This window comes from Bemisia tabaci, chromosome 6 (assembly GCF_918797505.1).
Source record: "Bemisia tabaci chromosome 6, PGI_BMITA_v3".
Classification (NCBI taxonomy): Eukaryota; Metazoa; Arthropoda; class Insecta; order Hemiptera; family Aleyrodidae; genus Bemisia; species Bemisia tabaci.
In genome coordinates this window covers 32,322,219-32,349,332 of record NC_092798.1, presented here as the reverse complement: position 1 = coordinate 32,349,332, position 27,114 = coordinate 32,322,219, and the positions used below count along the sequence as shown (strand labels likewise).

Sequence of the window (27,114 nt, the reverse complement as noted above, 5' to 3'; positions counted from 1 at the left end):
TTGATTTTTCCCCCCTTTTTTCACTTCCTTTAGTTTCCCCCAAGAATTCTCTTCAATGAAATAGGACGTAAGAAAAAATTCTATATTTCACAAAAGTGAGATGGCAATGGATACAGTTAGGATTCAACCATTGCGATATATATTGTCAGTGCAACTACCTGACCACGTATCTCGGTTCGTGACATTGTAGACTTCCTGTCATACTTTATTTTGTAAAAATTATGTCAGCGTCAATTTTTGCTAACTTCTGTGTGTTTTCTCAATTCTTGCTACCTTCTGTGTGAAGAAAACTCAGTGAAAATTTCAAGAAGTGTTATTAATTGTTCTCCTTCAAAAAAATAAAATGGGAGCAGACATTTTCAAACACCGCAAACGAGATGCACGGTCTGGTAGTTTCACCATCAATACGCCCATGTTCTTTTTCACAGTATGAAATGCCCTGACACTGAAATCTTTGAATTTTCTCTAGAAATGAGCAAAACCCCTTCTCAGCATACATTTAATTTCCCTACTTAGTTAAATCCTAAGGTCTGCTGAAGCCAAAAAGTATACTTCACCAATTATGACGTGCTGGAGTTAGGAGGAATCAAAATAAATTCTGAATACACTACTTTATCCTTGATAATACTGTGATTACACGTCACCAACTATGGGAAATTTCTTTGAAATCTGGCATGTAAGTTTTCTGATGGTGTTAAACATCGATTATTTCTCTATCCTCGCACAGGTAATTATTACTGAGCAAAAATAATTTGAATCGCGAAGCTAACACTTCACTCTTATTGGGACTTTTAACGATAAGTCATTTGGTATCTTTCTGAATCCGCAATCCCTTATTGAAACTTTGGCTCCTGTTCACTACTGAGAGTGTAACAGAGCATTGGGCTGAGGTTGAGACTAAGTTTCAGTTTGAAAGCGAGGAAAAAAGCTGATATTTTTGTCAGATTTTAAAAATCGAGGTTTTTCCAAATTTCAGTGTTTTCTTTAAATTGTTTGAATTTCCCCTGACCAGCTGGATTTCCCCAGGAATTACTGGTTTTCCAAACCTTCAGACATCCTGAGAAACTTGGCGAAAAAAAATCAGTAGACTTTCGATGAAGTATTAAGAAGCCACAGATTACAAGAAAACAAAAACCTTTAATACATTCATGCTTCTTTTAAAAGTTATTCAGAGATTATACAAGAGGGAACAGAGAATTATTACTTTGGATACATTTGTCGAACATCAGGAAACTGACGAATGAAAGATAGATAAGAAAAGGTATATTTGAAATAAGTGATCCATAGGAATGTAATTAAAAATTACGCAACTGAATTTTTGAACGATTAAGAAAGTTGTATAAAATTAATTTAGGGTACTTTTATAAAATTACACAATTTACTCAAGTAAGTAAGAAAATGTATGAGAAAAAAAACGAAGACAAGTCAGATGCGAGTACAAAACGATCATAAACGAGACAAATTTCATAGGAGTAACTTGATACAAATACAAAGTCCAAACTGGCGGGTTAAGTAAAATGAAAAAGAACTACTGGCACGAAGGCGAAAGTAACTCAAACAGCTGAAAGGAGTAGTTCACAAGGAAAAAGTCAAGACGTATAGGGAAAATTAAACTAATATAAAAATTTCAGGGGACAATAAACTAGAGGTAGTAAAAAAATTACCTTCAAAAACTTTTTTTTTATAATCATTCACGTGTTTTTAGTGAAACATAAAGGAGAACTTCACGTGAGATTTTAAGTCTATGATGGGATAGAGCCATACAAATTAAAGGAGAGAACAATTGTAAATATAAAATAATAAATAATTTAATTGTTTAGCCAAGAATTATATAAGGCACACACTCATGATTTAAGTCCTGATAATTTACTATATTGGAGCGAGCCGAAATAAAGAAATTCATCAAAACCAATGTCATCCGTGCTAATTTGAGAGAATGAAAACTTTTAAATTAAAAAAATCTTCTGCATAATTTTAGAAATTCAAAATGAATCGAGGGCAAAAAAAAACATTTACGTAGACTCTACGTAAGTAAAATCTTAAAAAGTAAATTTAATTCCCTGTACGGTTGATTCGAGGGGTTGTAAAAAAATTGTGTCAAAATTACAAAAAAAAGGCATCAAAAAGGTTTTAAAAAATTAGAAAAGAAAGAGAGTACGGAGTTTAGGAAAGGTACGAGACAACCTGGAAATATCGTAAATCAGAGGACTTGAAACATGAATACTTGAGATGATTTAGGAGGTGGCGGTCTCTTCTTTGACACCATTTGTTTCGGCTACAGGCTTTGGCTCTTCCGTGGATTCGGCTTCTCCTTCCTTCTCACCGGCTGCGGCTTTCTTTGGGCTCTTCTTGTAGTTGTTGGTCTTTCGGAAGCCTCCTCTTGGCTGCGGTTTGAACTCGCGCTCTTCTGGTGGCTTTTCGAAATGCTCCGTCAGGATTTTGCCTAATTCTTCTAATTGTTCAGGTGTAGCAACTGTTATTTTTGATTTAAGTTGTTCAACCATTGCTTCTTTGCCCTGTGCATAGATCAAAACAAAGACATAAATTAAAAATTTGAGGGGAGAAAAAAAAAATATAATGCAATGAGTAAAAAAAGAAAAAGTTATGTTTCAGCAAGAAAAATTCTTGAGAACTGAGAAGAGGAGCATCAGAAGTTGCAAAATTATTAAAGTAGGAATCTTCATCTTGCGAACACTTGCATGATATAGGACTGCAACTGATGACAGGTAGATGTATTCAGAACAGAGCGAGACAGTTAATGTGTTTAGCAATGAAAGGTTTAAAATACAAACAAAAAACTCCGGATGAGATTAGATGTGTTTAAATCAAACAGTAAAGGCAATGACAGAGGTTAGGACTTTTTCTAACAATTCAGTCTGAATAGTTAAGGAAATCACAATTAGGAATATTGAATACAACTTTCGCTGCCATTATCTTTGAGCACTTCCTCATTGTCACCATAAAACATACTCCAGGGTTGAAGTTTTGTAACTTGCAAAAAAGACACAGAAAATAGAGACGGAATTCTAAAACATTTAGCAGTGTTACTAATCCAAGAATTTTTATACAGGGTGATCCAAAAGTCCCTTCCACCCCCTCTAACTTTTTACCTAATTGAGGTAAAGATTTGAAACTTGGGGGATATTCCTAGGTCAAAGGGAGCTACTTTTTGGCCCCCCTAAAATTTTCAGGGGGGCCCCCCTTGGGGGGGCAACGGCCCCCAACTTTTAATTTTCAAATAGGAAGACCCCCTTTGTGATAGCTCGTTCGAAAGAGCATAAAAAAAGAAAACTTTTCACGCAAACCCAAAGTCAATAACTCAAACCGTTTCAAAATGGCGGCCGGTTAAAGTTCAAAATGGCCGAAAATTCATACCGGTTATTTGTCGATGGATTTGCGCGAAAATCGGCATGTAGGGGTATTTTGACACGAGAAAAACGAATTTGACGTTAGATTTTCAAAAAAACCGAAATTTCCAAAATGGCCGCCGGTTAAAGTTTAAAATGGCCGAAAATTGTCACCTCGGTTTTTTGCTGATGGATTTGCCTTAAACTTGGAATTTGAGAGTATTTTGGCATAAGATAAACAAATTTGAACTTAGATTTCTAAAAAAATCAATTTTTTGTCATTTCGAACTTTAACCGGCGGCCATTTTTGAAATTTCGGTTTTTTTGAAAATCTAACGTCAAATTCGTTTTTCTCGTGTCAAAATACCCCTGCATACCGATTTTCGCGCAAATCCATCGACAAATAACCGGTGTGAATTTTCGGCCATTTTGAACTTTAACCGGCCGCCATTTTGAAACGGTTTGAGTTATTGACTTTGGGTTTGCGTGAAAAGTTTTCTTTTTTTATGCTCTTTCGAACGAGCTATCACAAAGGGGGTCTTCCTATTTGAAAATTAAAAGTTGGGGGCCGTTGCCCCCCCAAGGGGGGCCCCCTGAAAATTTTAGGGGGGCCAAAAAGTAGCTCCCTTTGACCTAGGAATATCCCCAAGTTTCAAATCTTTACCTCAATTAGGTAAAAAATTAGAGGGGGTGGAAGGGACTTTTGGATCACCCTGTATAGAGAATACAGCTGCAAGAATATTTTTTGTCTCGCTCTCATGCTGGTGAAATAACTATTGCAGTGCGAGTCATTGGCATTGCAACAAAAATTGGAAAAATTGATCAAAATCAGAAGGAAGAAAATAAAACCGATGCAATTTCACAGAATAAAATGAAAATTTTTGTGGTAATAGTATTCAATTAAAAAAAAGAGGGGGAAAAATCTGAAACATTGAAAGGTACTCACTGAGTTCCACAGTTCTTCTAATGTACTATAATCGAACATGGCTTCTGAGAGAAGTCGGCGTAATTGACTAGCGTTCTTGCGTTCCTTAAGTGCAATGGCTCGGGAACTTAATAGACCACCAAAGATGGGCTTGAGGGTGTTTTGTCGGTTCAGGATGACTTGCAGTGATGCCATGTCGTTCTCGATGTCTTCGACGCTGTGCGAGTGTTCCAGGATGGCTTCTACAAGGTTCACTTGCGGCGTTGCTCCATCTCCGCTTCCTGCGTTATCACTCTCTCCTTGGGTCAGATGTTCTACTATCTGTAAACATTTGAAATAAATTAGGAAGAAAAACTTAGAAGAAAAAACGTTAGGGCCCCTGCGGCCCTTTAAGGCGCTACCTCTCTTGTGTGTTAATGTTCTTGTTTTATTTCTATATTTTTTCAAACCATATTTACTTTTTCTTGCTTAAATAATAAAAAAATCTGATAAAAAGACCCCCCCCCCCAAAAAAAAAAATTTGAGGCATTCAAGAAGAAGTTTCTTTTAACCTAAGGGCACTTCTAAATTTCAAGTCTCTACCTCCATTGTTCTGAAGTTCTGAGAGTGATACAGGACTTCAAGATCGCCCTTAAACGTTATTCTTACAAAATTAGTGCAGTTAAGATTTCTTATGCTACTTTTTTTTTCTTAAAATAGATGGTCCTTGATCATCAATGAAAAACAAAGGAAATGTACACAATTTCAAAATTTTGGAAAGAGGTCCATGACGATTGAGGGTACAGACATTTTTATCATCAATTTTCTTTAAAATGGTGCGGCTTTTGGAAAAAATTCATAGAACGAAGTTAGTTTAAAATCATAACTGCCACTAATTTACGTCAAAGAAAAGGATATTACGGTTCTTTGTCCTAACTTCTAATTAATGATTTTGCAAACATGTTAAGGACATATTGTACCAACTAATGTCACCAATGTAAACAAATCAAAAACTGTCACTATCACTTGACTTCGACAAAATTTAACAACATTGAGCATGGTAAAAAAGTGGTGTTAATTCTATAATTCATGAGGGACAGAGTTGATGTTCACTGAGTTTGGATTAATCTAACCAAGAGAGTTAGATCAAGCTGTGTTCAGTAAAAATACTTTGGCACCAGTTCGGTAAGTACATTAATGAAAAATGTAACTTGACGTGCTTGGTGCTTTGCCCTTTTTTTGAGAAACTGAATGCTTCCTAAAATTTTGGTTCAAAAGGAGTGCTAAATGAAACTTCCTGAATATCGAGGTTTGGGACAGAATTTGTCAATTTTGTTGTCTCTCTTTGCAAAAGTTCCCTGGTCAGGATTACAATTTTAGTTCAAGAAGTTTTCAATTCCCAACCGACTAAAAAAAAAAAAAATAAATACATAAAACTTACCCTGTAAGCAAGGTTGGCTCTGTCAGCAGCGTTGAAGATTTTTGGGTCCTGTTCGGAGAGTAAAATTTTACAGACATTTCGAAAAGTTACTGGGTTAATTGTGGCATCACACTTCGATTTGGCCAAGGGCTGGCAGTCAGCGAATCCCTTTACCAGAGCATTAAATTCGTCTAGGAGGTCGTATCTGCAAAACAAGGCAAAGAAAAAAAGAATGAATACCAACTTGAACGAACAGGCTCTTACCAAAATCAAAATTCGCACCTGTATACATTCTTTTAGAAATCGATACAATTTTTAGACAGGCAAAAGCATGGAGATAGGGCGAGTATCAGATGATCATACTCAAATTGGACTACATTTCGCAATAAAGATATACTATTTACAACAGCGTTAGTGCTGGTAGTTCTCTCATGCAGAAAGGTGTTTTAGGGATCCGCTGGGAATAGCATGTAGTTCCTCAACGCAAAATGCAGTCCATTTTACCGGCTGCTTCCATTCGTAAAAAAAAGTACATCTATACTCAAAAAATAAAAGACAGAGATAAAAGATCTACTTTTCGCAGGAATGAACCACTGTTGCTGACTTATTTCAGGAACAACATAAGTTCCGTTAGTCTCTCTGCGCAGACAGGAGCTTAAACGTTGAGAGGTATGAGTTTAGTCAAACTTTAAAACAAAAACATTTGATCAATCCATTGTGCTGGTAGTAGTGCGGCCAAAGATATTTAATTAATCACACTGAGCTACTAGAAGCGAGGATGCGAGTTTATTCACAGCGAACGAAGACAGCTATAGCCATGAATCATGTTTCCTAATTTAAATTTCCTACTGAGCACTGTAATAAAATGACAGCTTTCAACTTTAATTCATGAGTGGGAATTTGGCAGTTGCTAGGATTGTCAATTCAGGCTATTGACTGAATGATCCATATTGCCAAAAATTAAGATCCATTACAGTCAAATTGGGTATTAATTTTTAAACAGATGTACACTTTAACATGAAAGATTTTCACCTCAATGTACTGAATTTTTCCTGATAAGACTGAGGGGAAAATTTCAACAGTGGAGCTTGGGTTACTTGTACCGGGGCTGCTACAGAATTGGAACAATGAAACCCCCTAACGTTTCCCTGACACGTTTTGATGAAATTCTGTGACAATTGAGGATATGCCAGATGGTTGACAAGACATTATTAGGAATGGTTTTCAGACAGAATGTGTTGCTCAAAACGACAAACCCATTCTAGACAGCAAATGAAGGTGACCCCACAATTTTCCCTGACTTTTGAAAATTCCCTGACATTTCTCCGTTTTCCCTGTCAGTGGCAACCCTGTTGTACAACTTATCCATTCATTTTTGCTGGTCGAATTGACCTACACTGATTTCGATTTTTAACACTGTCGAGGGCTCGATCAACTGAATCTGGACTAAACCAAAATTGGTTGACTCCCAACTAAGAAAAGCTTACTTCGGACAACACATACTGATACTTTTAACTCCTGCAGCACAGAACCCTCACAGAGAACCAAGGAATCCAGCATCGTCTTATATCTGTTACTTAAGATGTTCACCACAACCTCCTAGGCTTGAAGAGCTTTCAAAATCAGACTTTCTACATGCCTTCATTGGGAAAAAGCAGGATTGGAAAGTGATTTTTTTAAACTTCTCACATGCTATTTCTAATGAAAATATGGAGCTGTTGCTATGAGTATGTCAACCCTATGCCGCTTGCTGTTACCGCCCAGAGAAATTAGATTCTTCTTGATTATTTTAGCTTCCTGGCCAGCAAAGAAACATCCTTGATCATCATGATATTGCAACACTAGTGCATTTAAAATTGCCAAAAAATTTACTCTCCAATCCCATTTTTCTCAAAAGTGGTGCATAGAAAGTTGGATTCTTAAATCTTGTTGTGCCCAAGAGGTTGTAAGAACATTGTATCGAATAAAAACAAAATTCAGCTGGCACCAAAGGTCCTTTCTGTAAAGGTTATTAATTTATAATTTTTTGATTCAGTGACAACTCCTGTTCAGTTTCTAGATTATTTTTACTACTTAGTGAAATTACATCCTGAAGCACACATGATAGAAATGATTGAATATGTTCTAAAGGAAACATTGATGTGAAAGGAAAAAGGATCCGGACTAAAAAATAATAAAAATATTTATGAAATGACCCTTATGTACGATCATTTTGTGGAGAATTCTTCAACTAGAACTACGGACAATAGGTTGGCTTCAGAAATTTGGAGACTGGTAATTTACCTTTTAAGAGCGACAATGAGCAGTGCTGGGACAATTTGGCTACCTTCGTAACGCACTAGGATTATGCCCGCTTTCTTGTCACCTTGTTGTTCTTTGAGCCATTGGAGGAACTCTCGTAGGGCAGAGATCTCACTTTTGGTCTTCACTACCTGTAAGATGACAAATACTGGAATGAATGAAAGATTCTCTACATGTTTAAAAATAGCACATGAAAAGAGCGATGATGCAAGCTTTCAAGTACCTCATAAAGTGGTCATCATTATTACTGCAAAAAAGTGATCAGTTCAAAGGATTAGAAGAGGCTGTTTGTTGTATCCCATCAAACCAGACAGAAAGGATCGCAAAAATCTCAGGAAATGAAGATTTATAAGAAAATGTTAAGTTTACAACAATTAAGAATTGTTTCAAAGCTCTTTTAGTCAATCCTATGATAGTTTGCTGGGCCAGTAGGCACAGAGCTTAACTTCTTACTAAACAAAAACAAATTACTGTTGAAGCAAAAATATGAGAAATTTATTTTAAGATACAGTAGCGGCTGCCATTCTGGGTTGGAGATCTCCATAGGCTTGACGGGGTCGCTACCGCTCCTGGTAATAAAAACTTACAGATTGAACAGTCCCCCATTTCCCTCTAGAAATAAATAAAAAAATGTGAGAAATAAAAGGGGAAATGAGTTAGGAGAATCCTAGAGCAGCAGTGCATACATGGCAGAAAATGAAGCGATCTCTGCTTCTTAAAACATCTGATATTTCAATACAAAGTGAGTTCTCACTGCTCTCATTTTAAGTGTTCATTTGTTGAAATGAATTTTAACGGGCATAATTTAACTATCTAGAGGATAAATTAGCCTTACCTTGTTATTTTGCATATCTTTAAGGATACGATATCTGCCAGTGTTAACCGTGCGGATTAGGTGTCTACGGGTGGCCAAGAAATCAAGGTTCTTGTAAGGCATTATGTACTGACTGTAGGTGCTAGAAGGGGTGTAGGCGGCAATTTGGCAGATTTCATCAATCAATTTTCTACCAGTAGTGTCCAGGTCAAAGCCTACAAGTCTGTAGTCGCCAGGAGGGACTCCTTTCACTGCATGACCGTTTTCCGGCTTGCCAGGTGTCGTAGACGATACCATTTTTATCTAGCCTGAAACAAAAGATTCCGTTTGTTAGAACATCATCCACAGATAGCTTAGTAATCATTCTTACAAGCTGACATCACTGGGGCCCTTACATACGTTACAGTTGAACAAGATTGCTGAAAGAAGTACAAAACATTGAGTTTAAGATTGATCTCGGGTGAATAAATTGTTTCTACACTACTGAAAGCAAGCCTGGATGTTATGTCAGGAACAAATCAGTTTACAAGGGTAGCATTCCAGATACAGCTTGAATAATCTGCAAAATGTGGAAATTTACTTAAGCTACTTGATGATTTACTTTGATACAGATAATGGGCTGAAACGAGGCAGGCCTTCAAGATCTTGTATACATTAAATTCAGTGGATACTGAAAAACTTTCTTCATCTACAATTCAATGCTTTAAGCTCACAGTTCATTCACTTAGGGGGGGAAAAAATGTTTTTGAGCCTAAATTTACAAGAATATCATTTTGACAAAAGAGCTGAAAAAGACTGAATATAAAAAGTAAGGTTTCTCTTAGTTTCAATAATTCTTTATCACCTAAAAGCTTGATATGATTTAGGACCTACTGGGAAAGGCAAGTGGAAATTCTCAGAACTTACTTCGGTTACGAAACTTGCCAAATTATTTTAAACTGCCCACACAGATGACCACTGATCTAATTACACTGGTAATTTTAAGTACACAAGATGGAATATCCAAAGAAATACACTGAACTTGAATCTTACAGAGTTGAAGGATAATTGGAATTATGTGGGCTGGAATGCTTCAAACACTCACATGCCCACCACCAAGGAGGCTACTGGCAACGTGTTACTGGTCAAGAGAGGGGAAAAGGGTCACAGGCCCAGCAATTACAAAGACAGCTGATGATGGCTTATCAGGGGAATTGCTCTCAAATCAATAGAGCAATCGGATGAGGACCTGAAATCCTCTCGAAAAGATATGAGATAAATAGTTCGGGAGAGATAAACCTAATTCTTGTGACATGGCTGTGATAATGTTATCAGGAATTTGTCAGCACAAGAAAAATACCCTACTGACAGAGAAGCCTAATTCCAAAGTCAAGTTTCCTGCATGACTCACAAAAAATTCGGTGCAGAATTGTCCTACCCTCCTTGGTTTCAATGAGACAAAGACATACTTGGGTGCTGAAGAAGGCTGATGAACTTACATCAACATCTACCAGACTCTTTTTTCTCTTTTTGAACACAATATTTTTTTCCAGGAAACAATTTAGTTGTGTTTCAAAAAATAGAAATCATAAAACAGGCAATACAGTTACTGCATTGTTACGACTGATCAGTGAAAATGCAGTTTCAATTCTTCACAGATCCTTGTCGCATTCAAGGAAGGGTAATTATTTTCAATATAAAATCTTTGCAAACATAATAGAATAGATACTGAGCAGTTCAGATAAATTTCCTAATGCTGTATATGGTTTCGGCATTTAACTTTAAGGCCACAAGACATGATAACTGAATTTAGCAGCTCCCCCCTCCCAACAAAAAAAAAAAAAATTAGGACGAACAGGCACACTTATGAAAAACTAAAAGTCAGAGGATCTGGTAGAAATATTCATTAGGTTTGAATTACTGATGTTTCCTGAGGCCGAGAAAACAGACCTACTAGAGTGCTAGAGCTAAAAGTAACCAGGAGAGACTTCTCAGCCCCACCCTGAGACTGAAAGCTTGAATAATCACAATTCAAGAAAAATTCTAGTCACATTCAAGGAGTTCAGCAGAGATTGATTGAGAACAAATCTGGTGAATAGTGCACTGATGTATTAAGTTGGAACAATTCCAAAAATCATATCATGAAGTGACCAGAACCAATACAGGTTTCTTTCACCTAAACATTTAGCCTTGAGCACAAGGTGGCTTACTCTGCAACTCTTACAGTGGGAGGTACACGATTAAAACTGGCAATAGAGGAAAAAGGCATGCATTACATGACCTGCATGATGTACTCATAAGAATTCACAGGTCAACCTATGCATAAGGTAGAATATTCCGCAAATATGACTGAAACTTAACACATGAGTGGCTGGTGCTTTAGACCAGGTCTCAATAAATGATACAGTTGGAGTCCCTAGAACTGTAATTCCATAGTTTCAGAACTTTGATACGGACATGGGTCTTAACAGAATAATTAGCCAAATTCTTGGAGATAGGTATGCAGCAAGAACACTCCTGTAGTTACTTGATTGGTGATCGATTATCGTTTACAAAACTATTATCACATACGCAATCTGCTGGGCTTGAGAGATTCTCTTAGGAAAAAATGAAATGCTAAGTGGATCAAGCTTTTGAGCAATGCGTATTGATAATGATGGACCAGGGTCGAGTACGTTAATCCTTTAAGTTGTGCCTCGCAATAGAAGTCGATCCGCTAATTGAACAAGTAAACATACAGAGGTGGAAAATGTTTTCATGCTGACTGTAGAGAAACCACACAAGGCCAGATACAATGGGAAAGGTATCGATTAAGTTGAAGAATGAAGCTATTCTGAAAAAAAAGATGGCCAGATAAGACTGACAAGCTACAGAAAATGATGATTCAAATTTTATATTAACTAGCTTGGTAAACGGCTGACAATTGACAAAGTTGCAATAAATTTAAAAGATAAAATATATGAACCAAACTCATCTAATATTGCATGATGGGTGCATTGGGAAATACTGGACTCAAATTTTACGGTTAATCACTCCTCAGCAGTCTCACACCCTAATGTACCCAATCCTCGGAGAAAATTACTACTGATAAGAGAGGCTTAGAGCAGCACAGAGAAAACGCAACTGTGGAAGAAAAAATTAGGCTTAGAGATCTCAGCTACTTTAAAATATATGTTCAGTTACGTACAACTGGGGGGACTGCACTTGGCATGATGCGTCAACGCATCGCCCTAATCAGCATGGCTCATTAGGGCATTGAAAAGAAGCTGAATGGGATGATAGGAAGTAGTTTCCAAAATTACAGAGCAAGTACAAAGGATGCTTTGCTGGAAAAAGTCAACGAAAGCTGTGCCCAGAAATAAAGCAAGGGTTATTAAAACTTTCAACACCATTTCATCTGAGTAAGCATAAAATGGGTGATACAGTACATAATCACATGGCATCCAAAAGGAATGACTACGAACGAAACGTGTTCCGACAAAGGATTACGGGGGTGAATACACCGGTGAGGGTAGAAACGTGAGGGAACTAACAGAACATGAGATAAATCCAAAAAAGTAACTTGGAAAACGAAATGAAAGAAATATTCGTAGCATCTACCGAGGGCAATCCCTTACCGCCTACTTATCATGCTCGATAAATGCACGTAAGGATGCGTCAGACACGCGATCGGAATGCTGGAAATGAGAGTTCGTAACACAAAGAGCGAGAAATTAATTAGGAAACACTTACCAAATGAGTTTTCACTAAGCTAACAAATAACTTAAAAGCCGAGCGTGGCGCCCCGAAATTCTCAAATGAATTGCTATGAATTCAACAATAGGCTCTCTTCAACAATCCGATTTTAGATCCACGAGTTCATCGATTTCTATGCATGTCGACAACATTGAAAACTAAGCTGCACCAAAAACTGATTTCATAGTTTGTTGTAAGTTTTTGTCTCACCACTTCTACTACAACAAACCAAGCCAAATTTGTTTGTTGTAACAGATAAAAGTCAACTTACAATTAAAGGATTAAAAAAAATTCTTGCGGACCGATGTAAAGCCCGAAACCATCGACTGAAGGGAGGGAAGGTTACTAGTGTATGATGAAAATAGTTGGCACTACTGGTAATAAAATTTCGGTAAAAACGGGAAAAATAGCGGTAGCCGGTAGAGCGCGGCGAAATTTATTTTGATCGGTTTTACACGAAATAATTTTTTGTATTAAAATCTGTCGATTAAATCCTTGATTTGTACACAAGTTATACGTGCATATTGACTATATCTTTCAGACTTGGAAAAATATCATCCATTTTGACTTGCGGTAAAATTAAAGGTTCCGCAAAACGTGAAGCCCCAGTCATCCGAAGGGGGTGGGAGGGGGAGGTTCAGACGTAAGGAATCGCCTTTCTAATCGATATGAAACCAAAAGAATGATATGTTCAAAAATAGTTGGAGAAATGTTTGCATATCACATAGAATAACACAACACCTTCATCAGATTCAAGTCTCTTATGAGAATACAAATATTTCAAGGACTGAAGTCCAATGATGTGTTACTTAGGGAAGTCGTCCATGCGATGCGACCTCTCAAACTCCTCCTTCATTTTTTACCTTAAAAATCACTGACCAAAACGACTCCTTAAAATTTGTTGTGAAGAGATTTTTTTACTTTAGCCGTTGACATGCTCTGCCTCCCTCCAACGAGACCATGAAAACAGAAAATGCGTTGAATGACTCATAAAATACAACCGAAGGTTTCCCCAATTTTTTCATTTTGCAATCCTCTGACTTTTAGTGCTTTTCCCCGACCTTCTAAACTTCCGAATTTCTTGACTTTTCTTGACCTTCAAACTTCGATTTTTTCCTATCAACTGGCTATCACTAGACTGTGGACAAAATCGCCACTTCTAGAGATTCTTATTTATATCTCTTATATCTCTTATTTGGAAAAGGCACTCAGAAGTTATTCCTGCTCTCTTGCATACCGCTGACTTAAGTGGTTGAGCCGTCTTGCTACTCGCAAAATTACCAAACTTTTCTCGCGAATTTTCTGGCTTCTTCAAGTTGCTTTAAATTTCATGACTTTGAAGAATTGAATTCTATTACTTTTTTTAAAAATTCTATGCAGTACTGCAGTACTTAATAGAGGATGTTTTTCTAAAAAAAAAAAAAAAAAAAAAAAGAAATTTAGAAACAGAGATCCAAATATGTTAAGGTTTATGAGATTAACGATCTCGTGTGAAAATTTTTAGGGGGACCCTCAGATAATGAGGTCCAAGTTTGCAAACAGACAGAGCATATTAAACTTATAGTTACAAAAAAAATTGCACAGCAGGGTAAGGGGCCAGTTTAAATGAAAAGAAAATAGAAAACAAATAATAGTAAAGATTATTTATTTTATTTTTTTTTTTTTTTCAGTATCTTTGATACTTCAGTATTTTTTGGACGTTTTCTAAAAAATTAGTGAAAAATAAGAATGTATTTCAACTTATGGATTATAAAGTTTTAAAAAAGCATAAGCATTATTAAAGGAAAATTAGGAACGCTGGAAAGTATTCAATATTAAATGATAAAAATATCATCTGACACTGTGAAAAAGCCATTCATTTTGACCACACGAAGTTTCTCCTCATAGGTAGATCATAAATTCATAAAAATGGAGCAGGCTTTTACTCCCTGACAAAAGATCTTATTTGCCCCTCCTATGTAACATGTAGTCATGCATTTAAAATGATAAGGCAAGCAACAAAACAAACATATTAACACAGAAGGTTCGGTGGAATAGTATCAGAGTTGTCGCAAAAGTCCTTAGCTGAGTAAAGGATCTGCTTTCTTGTGCTTTCTATCTGCTTTCAATGGCTAAATGGACCACATTAAGCAGAAAGGAACCAAGCCACTTCAGCTCTTGCCAAGTATAATTAAGCAATTCAATTTTCTCCAAGCGAACCTTCGTGCAGATTCTACTGAAATTTTTAAGGAATTTGTTTTGTACTAAACAGAAAATTCACTGTAATTTGCACAAAAACCTGTATAACTGTTTTCACGTAAAAAATTAGACTGCCCAATTAAATTTGGCACTTGCTGATGTGGCTTGGTTACTTTCTGCTTAACGCGGTCTAAATAAAGCTGATGATTCTTCCATTTCACTTTAAAAATCACTCAACAAATTTAGCTATAGTTCTAAAATGTCAACAGAAGAATCAACTGCCTACAATCGGAAAAATTGTTCCTACTTATCTTTGGAGAAATCACAGAGACAGAAAATATTCTTATTAATTACAATCGATGACACCAGATTTGTTCTCCCCTTTCCACTCCTCTTTGAAGACAACGTTGCAGCCAAGATCTCGAAGAGCAGACTTTGCATCAAACTCTAACTCAGATTTGAACCTCTTCATGACGTCATTTATAATTTCTTCGATACCTAATTCTAGGAAGTGTTTGGACAGCTCTCGGCAGCGTGAAACCACGTTCCTGACAGCACAGCAGCCGCTTTTCTGAAAAAGGCAGAGGAAAAATTAAAGTGAGAGGCATAACAGTAAAAAATAGATGGGATGTTTTGGGGATATTAGCTAGCGAAGCTGATAAAATGAGGGGCTTGGAGGACAAGGCGCATAAGTGCAGTTTTTGCTGTTTCTAGAAATACATGTTTAAAGTTTTAAAATTATATGTAGCTTCAAGGCAGAAAGGATATTTAAACTAACTTTCTGACACTTTAAAGTTGGATTTTAGTCAATAATTTTTCACAGAATATACTTTCAAACTAGATTCAGTTCAGTTCATGAATACCTCAATTTTTTCAAAAGCTGATCTTATGTGCCTTGTCCTCCAAGCCCCTCGAATGAGTCTTCTCACTGTGGAATGAAGATTATTTTTTAAGGAAATTCAAAAGAAAATGTTAATTTAGACCGTCTGGTTTCAACAATCAGGACCTTCATCAATGCGTAAATTAGAAAATTAAAAGTGAAGATGGGATGCATGGTTAAAATAATTGTTCGGGAGACATACCAGAACTGCCATTTCTTGTAAAAACTATGAAATTATTAATCAATGTGTGTCATCAGGGGTCCGCTAGTTCTTAGAGATTTCCCAACTCTACTCAGTTCTTTTTACTGATATATAGTCCATATTCCACACGGCAAGGTTAGGCTTTGATACGCTTAAATGGAGGGTAATATTTTTCAAAAAAGGACGATGCACGAAAAATCAAGAAATTCGGTTCTGGTAGAATTTCAATATTTTTAATATGATGTTCCTTGCAACCTCCTGAACACGTGAGCTTTTAAAATCGAACTTCCTACATGCCTATCTCAAGAAAAGCAGGGCTGAAAAGTGAATTTTTCGGCATTTTTACAGACAATATCTCAATGAAATGTTGCAAACTTAAATTAATGACCGAGGAGAGTATCTGTTTTCTTGCAAGTCCAGAAAATGTGACAGACAAAAATAATCAAATTGATAACAGCAAGCAGCGCAGCATCAACAAACATGTAGCAACAGTCCCACATCTCCATAAGAAAATGCAAGTAAGAAGGGCAAAAACTTGCTTTTGCGCCCCACTTTTCTCGAGAATGGCAAGTTAGAAATTCAATTTTAAAAGCTCATACGCTCAAAGCTCTAAAGGTTGTAAAGAGTGTTACATCAAATAATATCGAAAAACTGGTACCAAAATTTCTTGGTATTCTGTGCTTAGTCTTCCACTTTAATCCTCTTGAGAACAGCAAAACCAAGTCCGATGGTGATGTCAAGCAAAAAGACATATCATGGCAAAACAACAAAATGATTTCATAAAGATTTTTATGATATTTCTTTTCCCTTCCAATAATTTTTTCGGTAAATTTTAGACAAAATGTCTGGTATTACTTTCTGAAGACTATTACATACTGGAAGAAATTTTAAATCACCACAACCCAAAAGCAGTTTTCACAGTTTGTCGATATGCAAAAGAAAAACCCATGACAGTGAACACATTAAGAAAATAATAGTACATTATCGATTTATTTGGCATTGATTTATTTATGGAGACTTCCTGTTCCGTTTGAAAAGGAAGATTCTTAAGGATGAAGAATGTGACTTCTACTGAAATTTGAACCTGAATTGCAGAAGCTCTCTTTTAGAACATTATTATTAGCTTACCTGGATTTTGGAATCTGCAGAATGAATTTTCATTGCCTGAACTATGACTGACGGAGCCTCCAGTTCACACATCAGTTGACTATTCTGGGGTGACCTCAGGCACAAGGCTGTAATGACAGCCAGTCCTGCTCTACTAATGTTTATGGAATTCTGTAAAAAAAGGAATGTTGAATTTCATCATCTAAGGGATAAAAAGTAGCCTGCTTTCAATTGATGAGATGCACTTTTTCTAGATGCTAAAATCTGAAATATTTTGACTATTGGGTAGAATAGATTCATTTACGAGAGTAATTTGAAAATTAAGCATCTTCTTGATAGGCATGCGAACATTGATGTTCATCAAATTCTTCATGGTACATTAAACTTTCTGATGACTAATGGAGCAATGAAGTTCCTTCGGAAGCAAAAAATTGCCATTTAACTAATCACTTTTCTTTTTGAATAAATGGATCAGGTGTAAATGCAATTAGGTCTGTTACTGGTTCCCTCTAAAATCGATTGGCAGTTTCTGGTACTAATGTTTTTGACCCTTGTTTGTGTGTAGTTGCAGCACTTGCCCTGTAATTAGGAGATCTTGGTTTGATTCTCAGCCATGCAACCCAAGTTTAATGGTCATCTGGGGCTGGTTGTTAAGTAGAGACCGAGGGAAGCCGGTTTTAAGTTTAGGATTGGCCCCTGTGGGCCAATCCTAGAAAGGAAAAGAAAAAACTCACAGAGAACTCTTGAAATTGAAACCCTCAAAGGATGGCAAAACAGAAGCATTAAAAGAGGGTGTGCCCTTGCATTAAATCAAATTCTTCATGCAGAAATACTGCTGGATAAGAGGGAGGTTGTCATGACAGGAAGCTAAACTGATCTCCCGTCAAATATTTTCTTTAAAAAAAATAATAAACAAGAGTTGGTAAAAAGCACCTCTCAGATTAGATACAAAGATGTTGATATCATTTTATAGCCATCTGTGTTTGATTCAGTTACAAAGGAACTCTAGAAGGCTATAAATGATAGGACGTTATGTCAACAACTCTGTTTTCTTTTTAAAAAAAATGTAAGGTATTCGAACCAGAGGCATGTAAAAATTTCTGTCTAGAAAATTATGCTCACTTTAAATCGGTCCATGCATGAGATAATCAAGGCTCCTCCACCACTCTGCATGATTTTCAGTTTGACCTCATCATTTCCTGCTAAACCTTTAAGCAGCCGAAGACATTGCCAATTCAGTTTCTGAAACAATGAGACAACATTTTAATGACTGTGCTGAAAACTTGAAAAAGCAGTTATACATGCGATGATACGAAATCTGCAAGTACAAAAAAAAAATGACCATTGGACAAGGTGATAATTATACCTCCACAGAACTTGAGTGCACAACAAAACCTCATGCATAATAAATTCAAAGTATAAGCATCTCCAAAATCAACTTAAAAGTGAGCTGTTAATGTTTGTGGTTCACATTGCGATCAATCAATTGAAACTTTTCAAACGATAATTCCAAGAACTCTTTTGTTGTTTGAGCAAATGAAAGCGTCCATCTAATTTAAAGTTATGTAAAATTCCCGCTTAGAAATGGTACTACAGCACAGGTGAACATTCCGTTAGAGGAGTTATTCCATTCAACCCTTTCGCAATAGCAATACCCAACATAGCCGATGCTTCCACGCGCAAATCATAATCGGGAGCACAAGATTAACCTAAGCAGACCTTTAACATTGCGAAGAAGTTGTGAATGAAAACTATGGTTTGTATGGAAAACTCTGGGTTGTTAACTAATGGTTAGAATCTCGTCCAGGCACATGCGTTTTGGCCAGCGAACTGTTTTGGCGGATTGGTGTCAGCCATGTTGAATATTGTGTAGTATCCTAGTGCACAGGGGATGGATAGAACAGCTCCCCTAACGGAATGTTCACCTGTACCTTAGTATCATTTTTGAAGCGGGAAGCTCAAAAAACGCAAATTTCTTACGCAGATTGTGAAGTTAGGAGTGCATTTCAAACTTTGCCAATCGTGATTTTTGAGATATTTACTGACAGAAAACTCTTATTTTTGCTCTGGCAAAGGTTTGCAACAGGCCCATTTGCGGAGTTTTGAAAAAGATGTCTTGAATTTAACTCTCCAGGATTTTCCGCTTTTTTCAATTGGACTCTTTTGGACAAACTTACTGTCTTATCAGAGAGAGGGTTGTCTTCCATGTGCTCCTCTATGGTTTCAGGAGAGTCAAGATAGTAAACTGATGATTCATTAAAAATTAAAATTGTTCACAAAATCAGAGACTTTTTGAAGACAGGGTCGTAACAGAATTTAGAAAATGAATTTTTCTGACAAATCCCTGACACATTTTAATGAAATTCCCTGACAATATATTTTAGATGGTTATAAAGACATAAATTGAAGTAGTTACTAAGCAAAAGTTATTGTTTGAAATGTTAAACCCATTCTGGAGAGCAAATTTTTTTTCCTGACACTTTTGTCATTTTCCCTCACATTTCTAGGTTTTTCTGGAGTAATTCAAGTAGTATTAGCTCACCTCATCGTTTGGAAATTCAGTCATGGCATCCATGATAAAAGTAAGGCCTCCACAGTCCGCAACTTCCTGACAGAATTCATTTCGAACTATCAACGAAGTCAAAGTTTGTAAGAGCTCACATACAGCTGCGTTATCTTCACGAAGTTCTGAATCAAACAAATACAAATGTTTGAAACTCGAACAAAAAATTACAGCCACTCAGCAGAACATACACATATGATTTTTGTTTCTATCATTAAATCTTCCTTTTTTTTGCTTTTACATTGGGGTCTCCAGATGAAAATGTGTGTTATCAAGAGCTGGCGCTTTGGCTTTTTTTTCTTTTTTTTTTGTACTTTGAGGTAGAGAGGAAATTATAATATGACAACTATTGTCCCACCTGGGTTAGAGACAAGCAACATAATATCGCATCTCCATCAGTTGCATGCAGCTGATAGAGGCAGGGTCTAGAACTGCAAGTGCCCAGCAAAGACGGGAATTGAAGTATATTCAATGTTCAGCTTATGAGGTCAAAGTTGCTAAGATTTTTTGTTAGTTACATAAGAGTTATTAATGGACTACATTTTGCAATAAATAACTACAATTTCTAGCTACCTCAAAAAAGCACTTATCTCCGTAGGAAAACTATTAGCACATATGCTGTTTCTGAAATGAGCCAGAAATTGTTGAGTCCAATTGCAAAATACAGTCATTTTCAAAATTTTGAATAAAATCGATGATTACTTTTCAAGTTCAGAGAGAGAGTGAGTTTGATAATTTGTGCAGCAGGCTGAGAATGAATTGATTTTTTTCTGGACTATCAAAGTACCTAATGTTACCTCCTTGAAGGTCTACTGAAAGTTTTCATTTTCCCATTTCAATCAAGAATATAGAGCCTTCTTCAGATAAGTTTACCTTTTTCAGCTGCCTACAAACACAGCAAACATTTTACAGAGGGTTCACCTCCAGTATACTTTTGTTTGCAATTAAATTCTAGAATCATTGTGGAGAAACCCCATAATAGGATGTAAGGAGACTAGATTGAAATGCCATCAGCATTTCATCATTTACGGCTAATAGCTGTTACAATCATTTAAAAAATATGGATTTTGGAGGAGATTCTAACACTATTCTGGTATTTGGAGATTTTTTATGGATAAAAAACGTTAGAAAAGCACCTAGGACAAAAAAAAAAAAAAAAAAAAAAAAGTTCCTCTACAACCACAAAAATTAGAATAATGAAGAAAGTAAAAATTTTATGATGTATGATTAGTGATTGTGAAATTGCAATATTCACTCAAGCCCTACTTTTAGAATTATTTTAAAATTTTTCTAGGTCAAATTTTGTGTGAAAATATCTGACATACTACAGAGCTGGGTGGATTTCAGCTAATTGAAGAAAATATGGGAAAGACGTGTAACTGGTTGTTCAAAACTTTCAATTATAATATTTTCTCTCGATGTTTGGTTTTTGCGTAGAAGCAGGTCACACCAACCACGAAAAAATTCCTCAGGAGATTTGAATAACTCTAAACCTTTTTTTCAACGTGCTGAACAGTGAAATGTCAGTTTTGTGATGTGTAACTCGGAGGTAGCCAATGTATCAAATCGTTATGTAAATAAACCAGGACCTTTTCCGAGCTTTGTCTAATTTTTTTTTAAGTCTTGAAGGTATATTGTTTGATATAATATGCATTGAAACACCAGAAAACTATATTATTCAATTTAATGTGAGACTTGAAGCGTGTAACTCAATATTATGTCAGTTTGGTGATGCTATGCGTTTTAGTTTGTGGCCACTCAAGATATTGCGCTTGTGTGCGGATTAAGGCATGACTGAGTGCGGAAAAGGAGAACGAACAGACGTGCACTTGATAATTCCACATATTTCTTCCAATTTCAGCATAGTTTCAGTTTTTTCCATGGTTTTTGGAGTGTCTCACTTATTCAATGTCAGTTTGGTGACGCTGTTTTCCATCAAAACTTTTGGTGGAATATGCAAGGAATATGTGAGCAAATATTATTTTCTTACATCTACAGGTGGCTTCTCGACCTAACCTCGATGATTAGTTTGATTTTGTTGCTGTAAATTGGCAGAAAAAATTGATAACAGCAAAATGTCAGTTTGGTGACGTCACCAAACCTGACATGTCCAAACCAAACTGACATGTTAGGCTTGGTAAAGAAAAATCATCGTAAAGATATTAAGATGCACGTAATTAATAGTATGGAGCTCTAAGATAACAGAAAAGTAGTTTATAGCTTGATATGGCCAAATCACTTTTTAACCTTTTTTTCAGAACCATTTTCTCCCATTAGCTGAAATCCACCCAGCTAAGTATTGGTTTGAAATCCTTAAGAAATGTCCTAAAATCCAGAAATTATCAATGGATCGATCGATTATCATATAGTTCTCCGACAAGCCAAAAACCACCTGGAAACAAGATTTTATAACAATTACTCTAATCTAATCTATGAAAAATATTTCTATACGTAGACAGAAAAATTTCTGAATTTCCTTAGCGATTTTTTACATGGACTAGTCTAATTTCTAATGATTTGGGAAGGTACTCTTGCTTTTTTTTCATGGGACAGATACAATAATCATGTTCTACTCACTGAAAAGTAATTTTGTGAGATGACTCAAATTATCAGATGATATGGTACGTGCATGCTCATGCGCTTGAGAAAACTCTACTCTCACATCATCGTCCAGAACTAGATGTCTGAAGAGGCAACAAATGTGGTAAAGCAAATCGCGACTTGAGCTGCTGTCTTCTATTTTCCTTTTTAAGATTGTTGTGATGTCCTTCTTAAAAATACTCTGGAATGTAAAAGAACTTGAGGTTAATTGAGAATAAACTCTGATGTCACTGCTTAAAGAGAAGAGAACAAGGGACTTTAATATGACAAGACACTTACGGTTTAAGTTTAAGATTTCTGTCATACTTTAATGCTAATTTCTTTTTTCTTCAACACAAGGAAAAATTAGGTTAAATGTCATCAGCAAAACCACAGAAGCACAAATCGACGATGAAATTCCCGACCAACGTACCTCAGTTGGTGACATTGCAGACTTCTTGTCCTGCTTCATTATTTAAATAAAAAACAACTTTGGGGAAATTCTTAAGAACTGCCAGGGGTTTTTCTTTTCTCTGTGCGAAAAAATTCTGTGAAAACTTCAAGAAATGATACTGATACATTTGCCTTCACAAAAAAATAGAAGCAAAGATTTTAAAACACCGCAAACAAGATATAAGATTTGGGAGCTTCAGCATCGATAACTTGATTAGAATATTTTAGACTTCATGAGTCATTCAATATTTTACACATCCACTATATTTCTTTAGAGGAGTGTGACTAAAAATTTTTCATAATATGTTTGGAAAGAAAAAAAATGGGCCTCGAGACGAGCTATCAACTAAATCACTATGCAACTTGTTTCCTCTTCAAAAATCAGCAAAGAAAATGAATCACAAAACAAAAAATGTGGGAATCAATTCCTAAACCAGATACGAGTGTTTTTAATAAACATTAATTAAATTGCAAAAATACAAATGACATTATTTGTATAATCTGACTTCTATTTGATCTGCTTAAAAAATACTTGTTCAGAATTTAATATCCAAAAGACTGGTAGTGAGATTCATTTTCCAGAAAATATTTTGAAAAGGAAACATATTACATGTTTTCCTACCTAGCTCAGACCTTGTATAGTGGCCCATTTGATAAAATTGTTGGTAGAACATTGATCAGTCATCTCCTTAAAAAATTGAAAATAAGGGCAAAAATCTGCAAAAATTGCAAACTCATGTATTGATGGCCAAAGAGCAAAACTGGGTAACTCCATTGCTGTGTTTCAGAATATCCACTCCTATTTTATTTTTCCGGAGAGAAACAAGCCAAATTTACTACTTTAAATTAATGCAGAATAGGTACTCTGCTAATAAAGAAGAAAAATCACAGAGGTTTTCAAGAAATTACGTTAAAGAGTTTACCAAAGAAAAAATAAAGTACAACAGGAAGTCTGCTACGTCTCGAGCGGAGATACATGGTTTCGCACTTTTGCCATCGATATGCACCTACTTTGTTTCTGGTCTCATTATCCACACATAGTCTACTGCTAGAGAGTGGAGATATTATACTCTCTGAGGAATATGGCATAATAAGTGTGTACTTAGTACCAAACATTTTTAAACAAATCAAGTCATAATGCAAAAATATCAATGATTATGATGTACTTTGACGGTGTAAGTCGGCAATCACATAACTCGGTTTGCGACGTCGCAGACTTCCTGTCATACTTTATTTTTTAAACGGAAAAATGCTCAACGGCAATTCTTTAAAACTGCTATGATTTTTCTTCTCTGTGCAAAGTAAGTTCTGCAAAAATTTCAAGGAATGATGCTAATTTGTTCTCTTATAAAAAACTAACAAAGAGGCGGAGATTTTCAGACACCGCAAACGAGATATGTGATTGCGGACTTACGCCGTCGATTTGTCCCACAGGTTATTTACTGCAAGGACTACACTGACTTGAGTAGAAATGAAAAATTTAGATTCATTGAAAGAAGGAAACCTGTCTATTATTTTCATGCTTCTTGCAGCACTCTACAGCCCACTGTAATGTCAGGATCTGTTGCTGCTCACTACTTGAATCTTCCAACTTATTAATCATTAGGTCTAGACCTTCTGCATCCAAAAGGTCAGGATACCCTGCAAAGAAAAACAAACACTTAAATATACTGATGACACAAATGAATATACAAAATTAGTATCCATAAATAAATAAAACTTGAATCAAATTCGTTTGAACACAATTATTTGGATTTGAATTAGGTTGAAGCTGTCAAGAATGGGTACTGTTACTATAAGCACTATAATCAACCAGAAAAAAAAGCTGCCTCTCGGATGATAAAAAATTGTGTATGTAAAGCTTTACTAAGCAATGGTTTGCCTCTAGAAAAATTGATGGCCAAAGTTCAAGACCCGGTATCTCTTTTTGCGACGCTGCAGACTATATGTCATAGGTACTTAATTTTTTCTTTGGAAAACTAATCAACATGATTTTTCCAAAACTTTCTTGATTTTCCATCTCTGTACACAGAATATTCTGCACAAATTTCAAGCTGGAAGGTTGGTTTGTTTCTCTTTGAAAAAATAAAATAGAAACGGAAATTTTGAGATATTTGAGGGTTTTGCACATTGTACATCGATATGGTGTATTTTTACTTCATACGGTATGAATAAATTAAGACACTGCAAACGCTATGAATGACAGTAAGTAAAATTAATATATTTTTGAAATTATAAACACTCATGAATGCAAATTAAAATTTGTGAATGCAATTTTCATGTGTAAATAAGTGCAAGAAAATTGTAAATTTTAACTTTTCTTAAAATTCTATCTATACTTTATGATTGCTAGCTAAATTACTTCTACTTTATGATTTGCAAGGAAAATAAAACCTTCCAAATGTTTGAGACTTGAAAACTATATATGTTTTTAAAACAAAGAATGAAAATTCCAGAAGTTTTCAAGAAATTACGTAAGAATCCTCAATCCTTTCTTATAATTGCTTTCCTTATTTTCTTTTTAATTTACATTGACATTGGCATAGTATTTACACCAGTAATTTCACATAGCAAACTGTTCAAATTCTGATCACTTTTCTTGGATTTTAATTGTTTTTTGTTTCTTCTACATCAGCTTAAATGAACTCATATATGTTAATTATTCAACTACAATCTAATTAAAATAGTTTCGATTTCATCCATTGGAGGATAGCACACAATCAAAATATTTGTCATTCTTGAGAACAATGATTTTTTTTTTTTTGCCATGGAAGAGCCCACCATATTTTGATAAATTTTGATCCTGGAAAACTGAATAACGCCAAACCTGTCATTAAAGCAACAAGTGCTGCCAGTGATGCTACTTGAATCTTGTCCTCTTTAAATTTAGTCAAAACATTCAGCAGGAGGTTGTAAGCTCCTTTTTTTCCTGCTAGTATTTTGCGAGCAATATCCTTTCGGCATTCATTTTTTAGGTTCTCAACAGCCTCTTCTAATCCATCAGTAGAGCTAGTTCCGATATTATCCTTGATTCGCTCCAGAGCAACTAAGAGAGGGTCTTCATCTTTCCTTAAGTACAGATCTTTGATTATGTTGCTAAGATCAATGCCCTGGAAGAGAGAAAAAATCTAATCAATACGATAAGAAAACTGTTGCGAAATCTGTGGTGCTATTGCGCAAGAAAGTTCCCCTATCTGCAGGCTGATTATTAGTTGATAAACAGAGCAATGGCAAAAGAAAAGAAACGGAAAAATTGAGCGGCCTTATTGATAGAAGTTAGAGGCTGCAATAGACAAAGGAGGTAAGAACTGAGCTAGCTAACAGCAACCCGAGAGAGATTACATACCTAGTGGGTCCATCATTTTCTCCCTTTGACCACAAGAGCCAATCAATCTATAGGATTGCTTCATTTTCCTTTTGTATTCTTTGCCTGTCAGGTTCAATGATTAGCTTGCTGTTGAGCGGCTTGCAATTCAAGTAAATAATGTGACAATGCACAGCTAGAGAGCAAAATTCATAACTACAAACCTGACAAGAATAATCGCAATAAAATTGTTAAAAAAACTCACTTGCACGTAAAATATTAATTTGCAAACGCGTCTTGCTGGCTTGCAACTCCGGCATCCTCAGTGCGACTGCCGGTGAAACGCATTCACAAATTAGTATTTAACATGCAAGTGAGTTACTTAACAATTTTACTGATCATTTGTCTTGAGTGGGTGTCCAGACGTATCATTGAAGAATAATCTCGGTGAGGTGGACTTACTCATTGGTTGTTATGATTATTTCTTTTATTTTCCTGAGTAAAGACATTACCTGAGCTATGAACTGTTTTTCTGCATCCTCAATAGCCTCCTCCGCTGACAGACCAAATTCCTCAATGTTTTCCCTCACAACAGTGTCAAATGTCTCTTGTTGTATGATTTTCACCATTTTCTCTGTAATAAACTTAGAACTGAACGATCGATGCAAAAACAAATAAAAACAGGAGGAAACTACTGAGTGACAGAATTGTTTAACAGTGGAATACAGGAGGGGATCACAACGTCAACTCTGTGCTGTTAGACTAGTAACTTGAAAGCTGACAAATGATTTTACAGATGATAATAAACACAAGGCTCTTCGAGAATTTTTACAACTTCTAGTGAAGTTTGAACAGTTTAAATCATGAATTAAGATGAGTTTAACAAAAAATGAAGATTAAAAATCTCAGATGGTCAGCTTGGAGAATGTAAACAAATTGATTACTAACGAATTATTTTTGAGGTTATGTTAAAAATCATGTGGGAAGGAGGGAATCTGGAAGGGAATCAGGGGAATGTTTATCACATACTTTGGCAGAGTGCAGCACTTTCGAAACCTTTTTTGAATTTTCAAACATTAACTAAAAATTCGAGTTTCTCGTCGAAAAGTACCGCCACACTGATTTTCAGAAAAATCCATGGAATAAGAGCCGCGAAAGCATTTTAGGCCACGTCCGTCATTTCTGATTTTTTAATTTAAAAAATTTGACTTAAAACGCGTGATACCCAGAATCGAAGCGCAGATTCGGATTCCTCGTTAAAAATCGATGCAATTTCATGTATCATACCCGAGCATAGCGTGAAGGAAAGAGACGTAACTTAGACACACTGATTCGAGTATATGAATC

The 27,114-nt window shown here is 35.8% G+C and overlaps 2 protein-coding genes across 3 annotated transcripts; both read right to left on the bottom strand.

The window, feature by feature from the left end:
• Positions 1-1,117: 1,117 nt before the first annotated feature.
• LOC109044213 (maternal protein exuperantia) lies at positions 1,118-12,655 on the bottom strand. Of its 2 annotated transcripts, none has more exons than XM_019061800.2 (6): positions 12,498-12,655; positions 8,808-9,094; positions 7,955-8,103; positions 5,693-5,876; positions 4,294-4,593; positions 1,118-2,516 (listed from the first exon to the last, which is right to left on the bottom strand). In XM_019061800.2, exons 2-6 carry the CDS (start codon positions 9,081-9,083, stop codon positions 2,235-2,237), a joined length of 1,191 nt encoding a protein of 396 aa, XP_018917345.1. In that variant the 5' UTR covers positions 9,084-9,094; positions 12,498-12,655; the 3' UTR covers positions 1,118-2,234. The 2 variants fall into 2 exon arrangements, with proteins under 2 accessions (XP_018917345.1, XP_018917353.1); XM_019061808.2 differs by lacking the exon at positions 12,498-12,655 and adding an exon at positions 9,693-9,833.
• A 1,473-nt stretch (positions 12,656-14,128) lies between these two features.
• Positions 14,129-26,731, bottom strand: LOC109044385 (armadillo repeat-containing protein 6 homolog). The gene is made up of 8 exons (XM_019062093.2): positions 26,280-26,731; positions 25,291-25,573; positions 23,968-24,104; positions 22,008-22,212; positions 19,410-19,555; positions 17,990-18,109; positions 16,889-17,038; positions 14,129-15,249 (listed from the first exon to the last, which is right to left on the bottom strand). Exons 1-8 carry the CDS (start codon positions 26,394-26,396, stop codon positions 15,025-15,027), a joined length of 1,383 nt encoding a protein of 460 aa, XP_018917638.2. The 5' UTR covers positions 26,397-26,731; the 3' UTR covers positions 14,129-15,024.
• Positions 26,732-27,114: the final 383 nt, after the last annotated feature.

Coding starts and splice junctions, on each gene's coding strand:
- LOC109044213 (XM_019061800.2), bottom strand. CDS start 9,083: ATGGTATCGTCTACGACACCTGGCAAGCCGGAAAACGGTCATGCAGTG. Junction 8,104..8,807: donor AAGATATGCAAAATAACAAG/GTAAGGCTAATT, acceptor GTCATCTTACAG/GTAGTGAAGACCAAAAGTGA. Junction 2,517..4,293: donor TAGAAGAACTGTGGAACTCA/GTGAGTACCTTT, acceptor ATCTATGCACAG/GGCAAAGAAGCAATGGTTGA.
- LOC109044385 (XM_019062093.2), bottom strand. CDS start 26,396: ATGGTGAAAATCATACAACAAGAGACATTTGACACTGTTGTGAGGGAA. Junction 19,556..22,007: donor TCTCACAAAATTACTTTTCA/GTGAGTAGAACA, acceptor TGTTTGATTCAG/AACTTCGTGAAGATAACGCA. Junction 15,250..16,888: donor CTGCAGATTCCAAAATCCAG/GTAAGCTAATAA, acceptor TGCCTTTTTCAG/AAAAGCGGCTGCTGTGCTGT.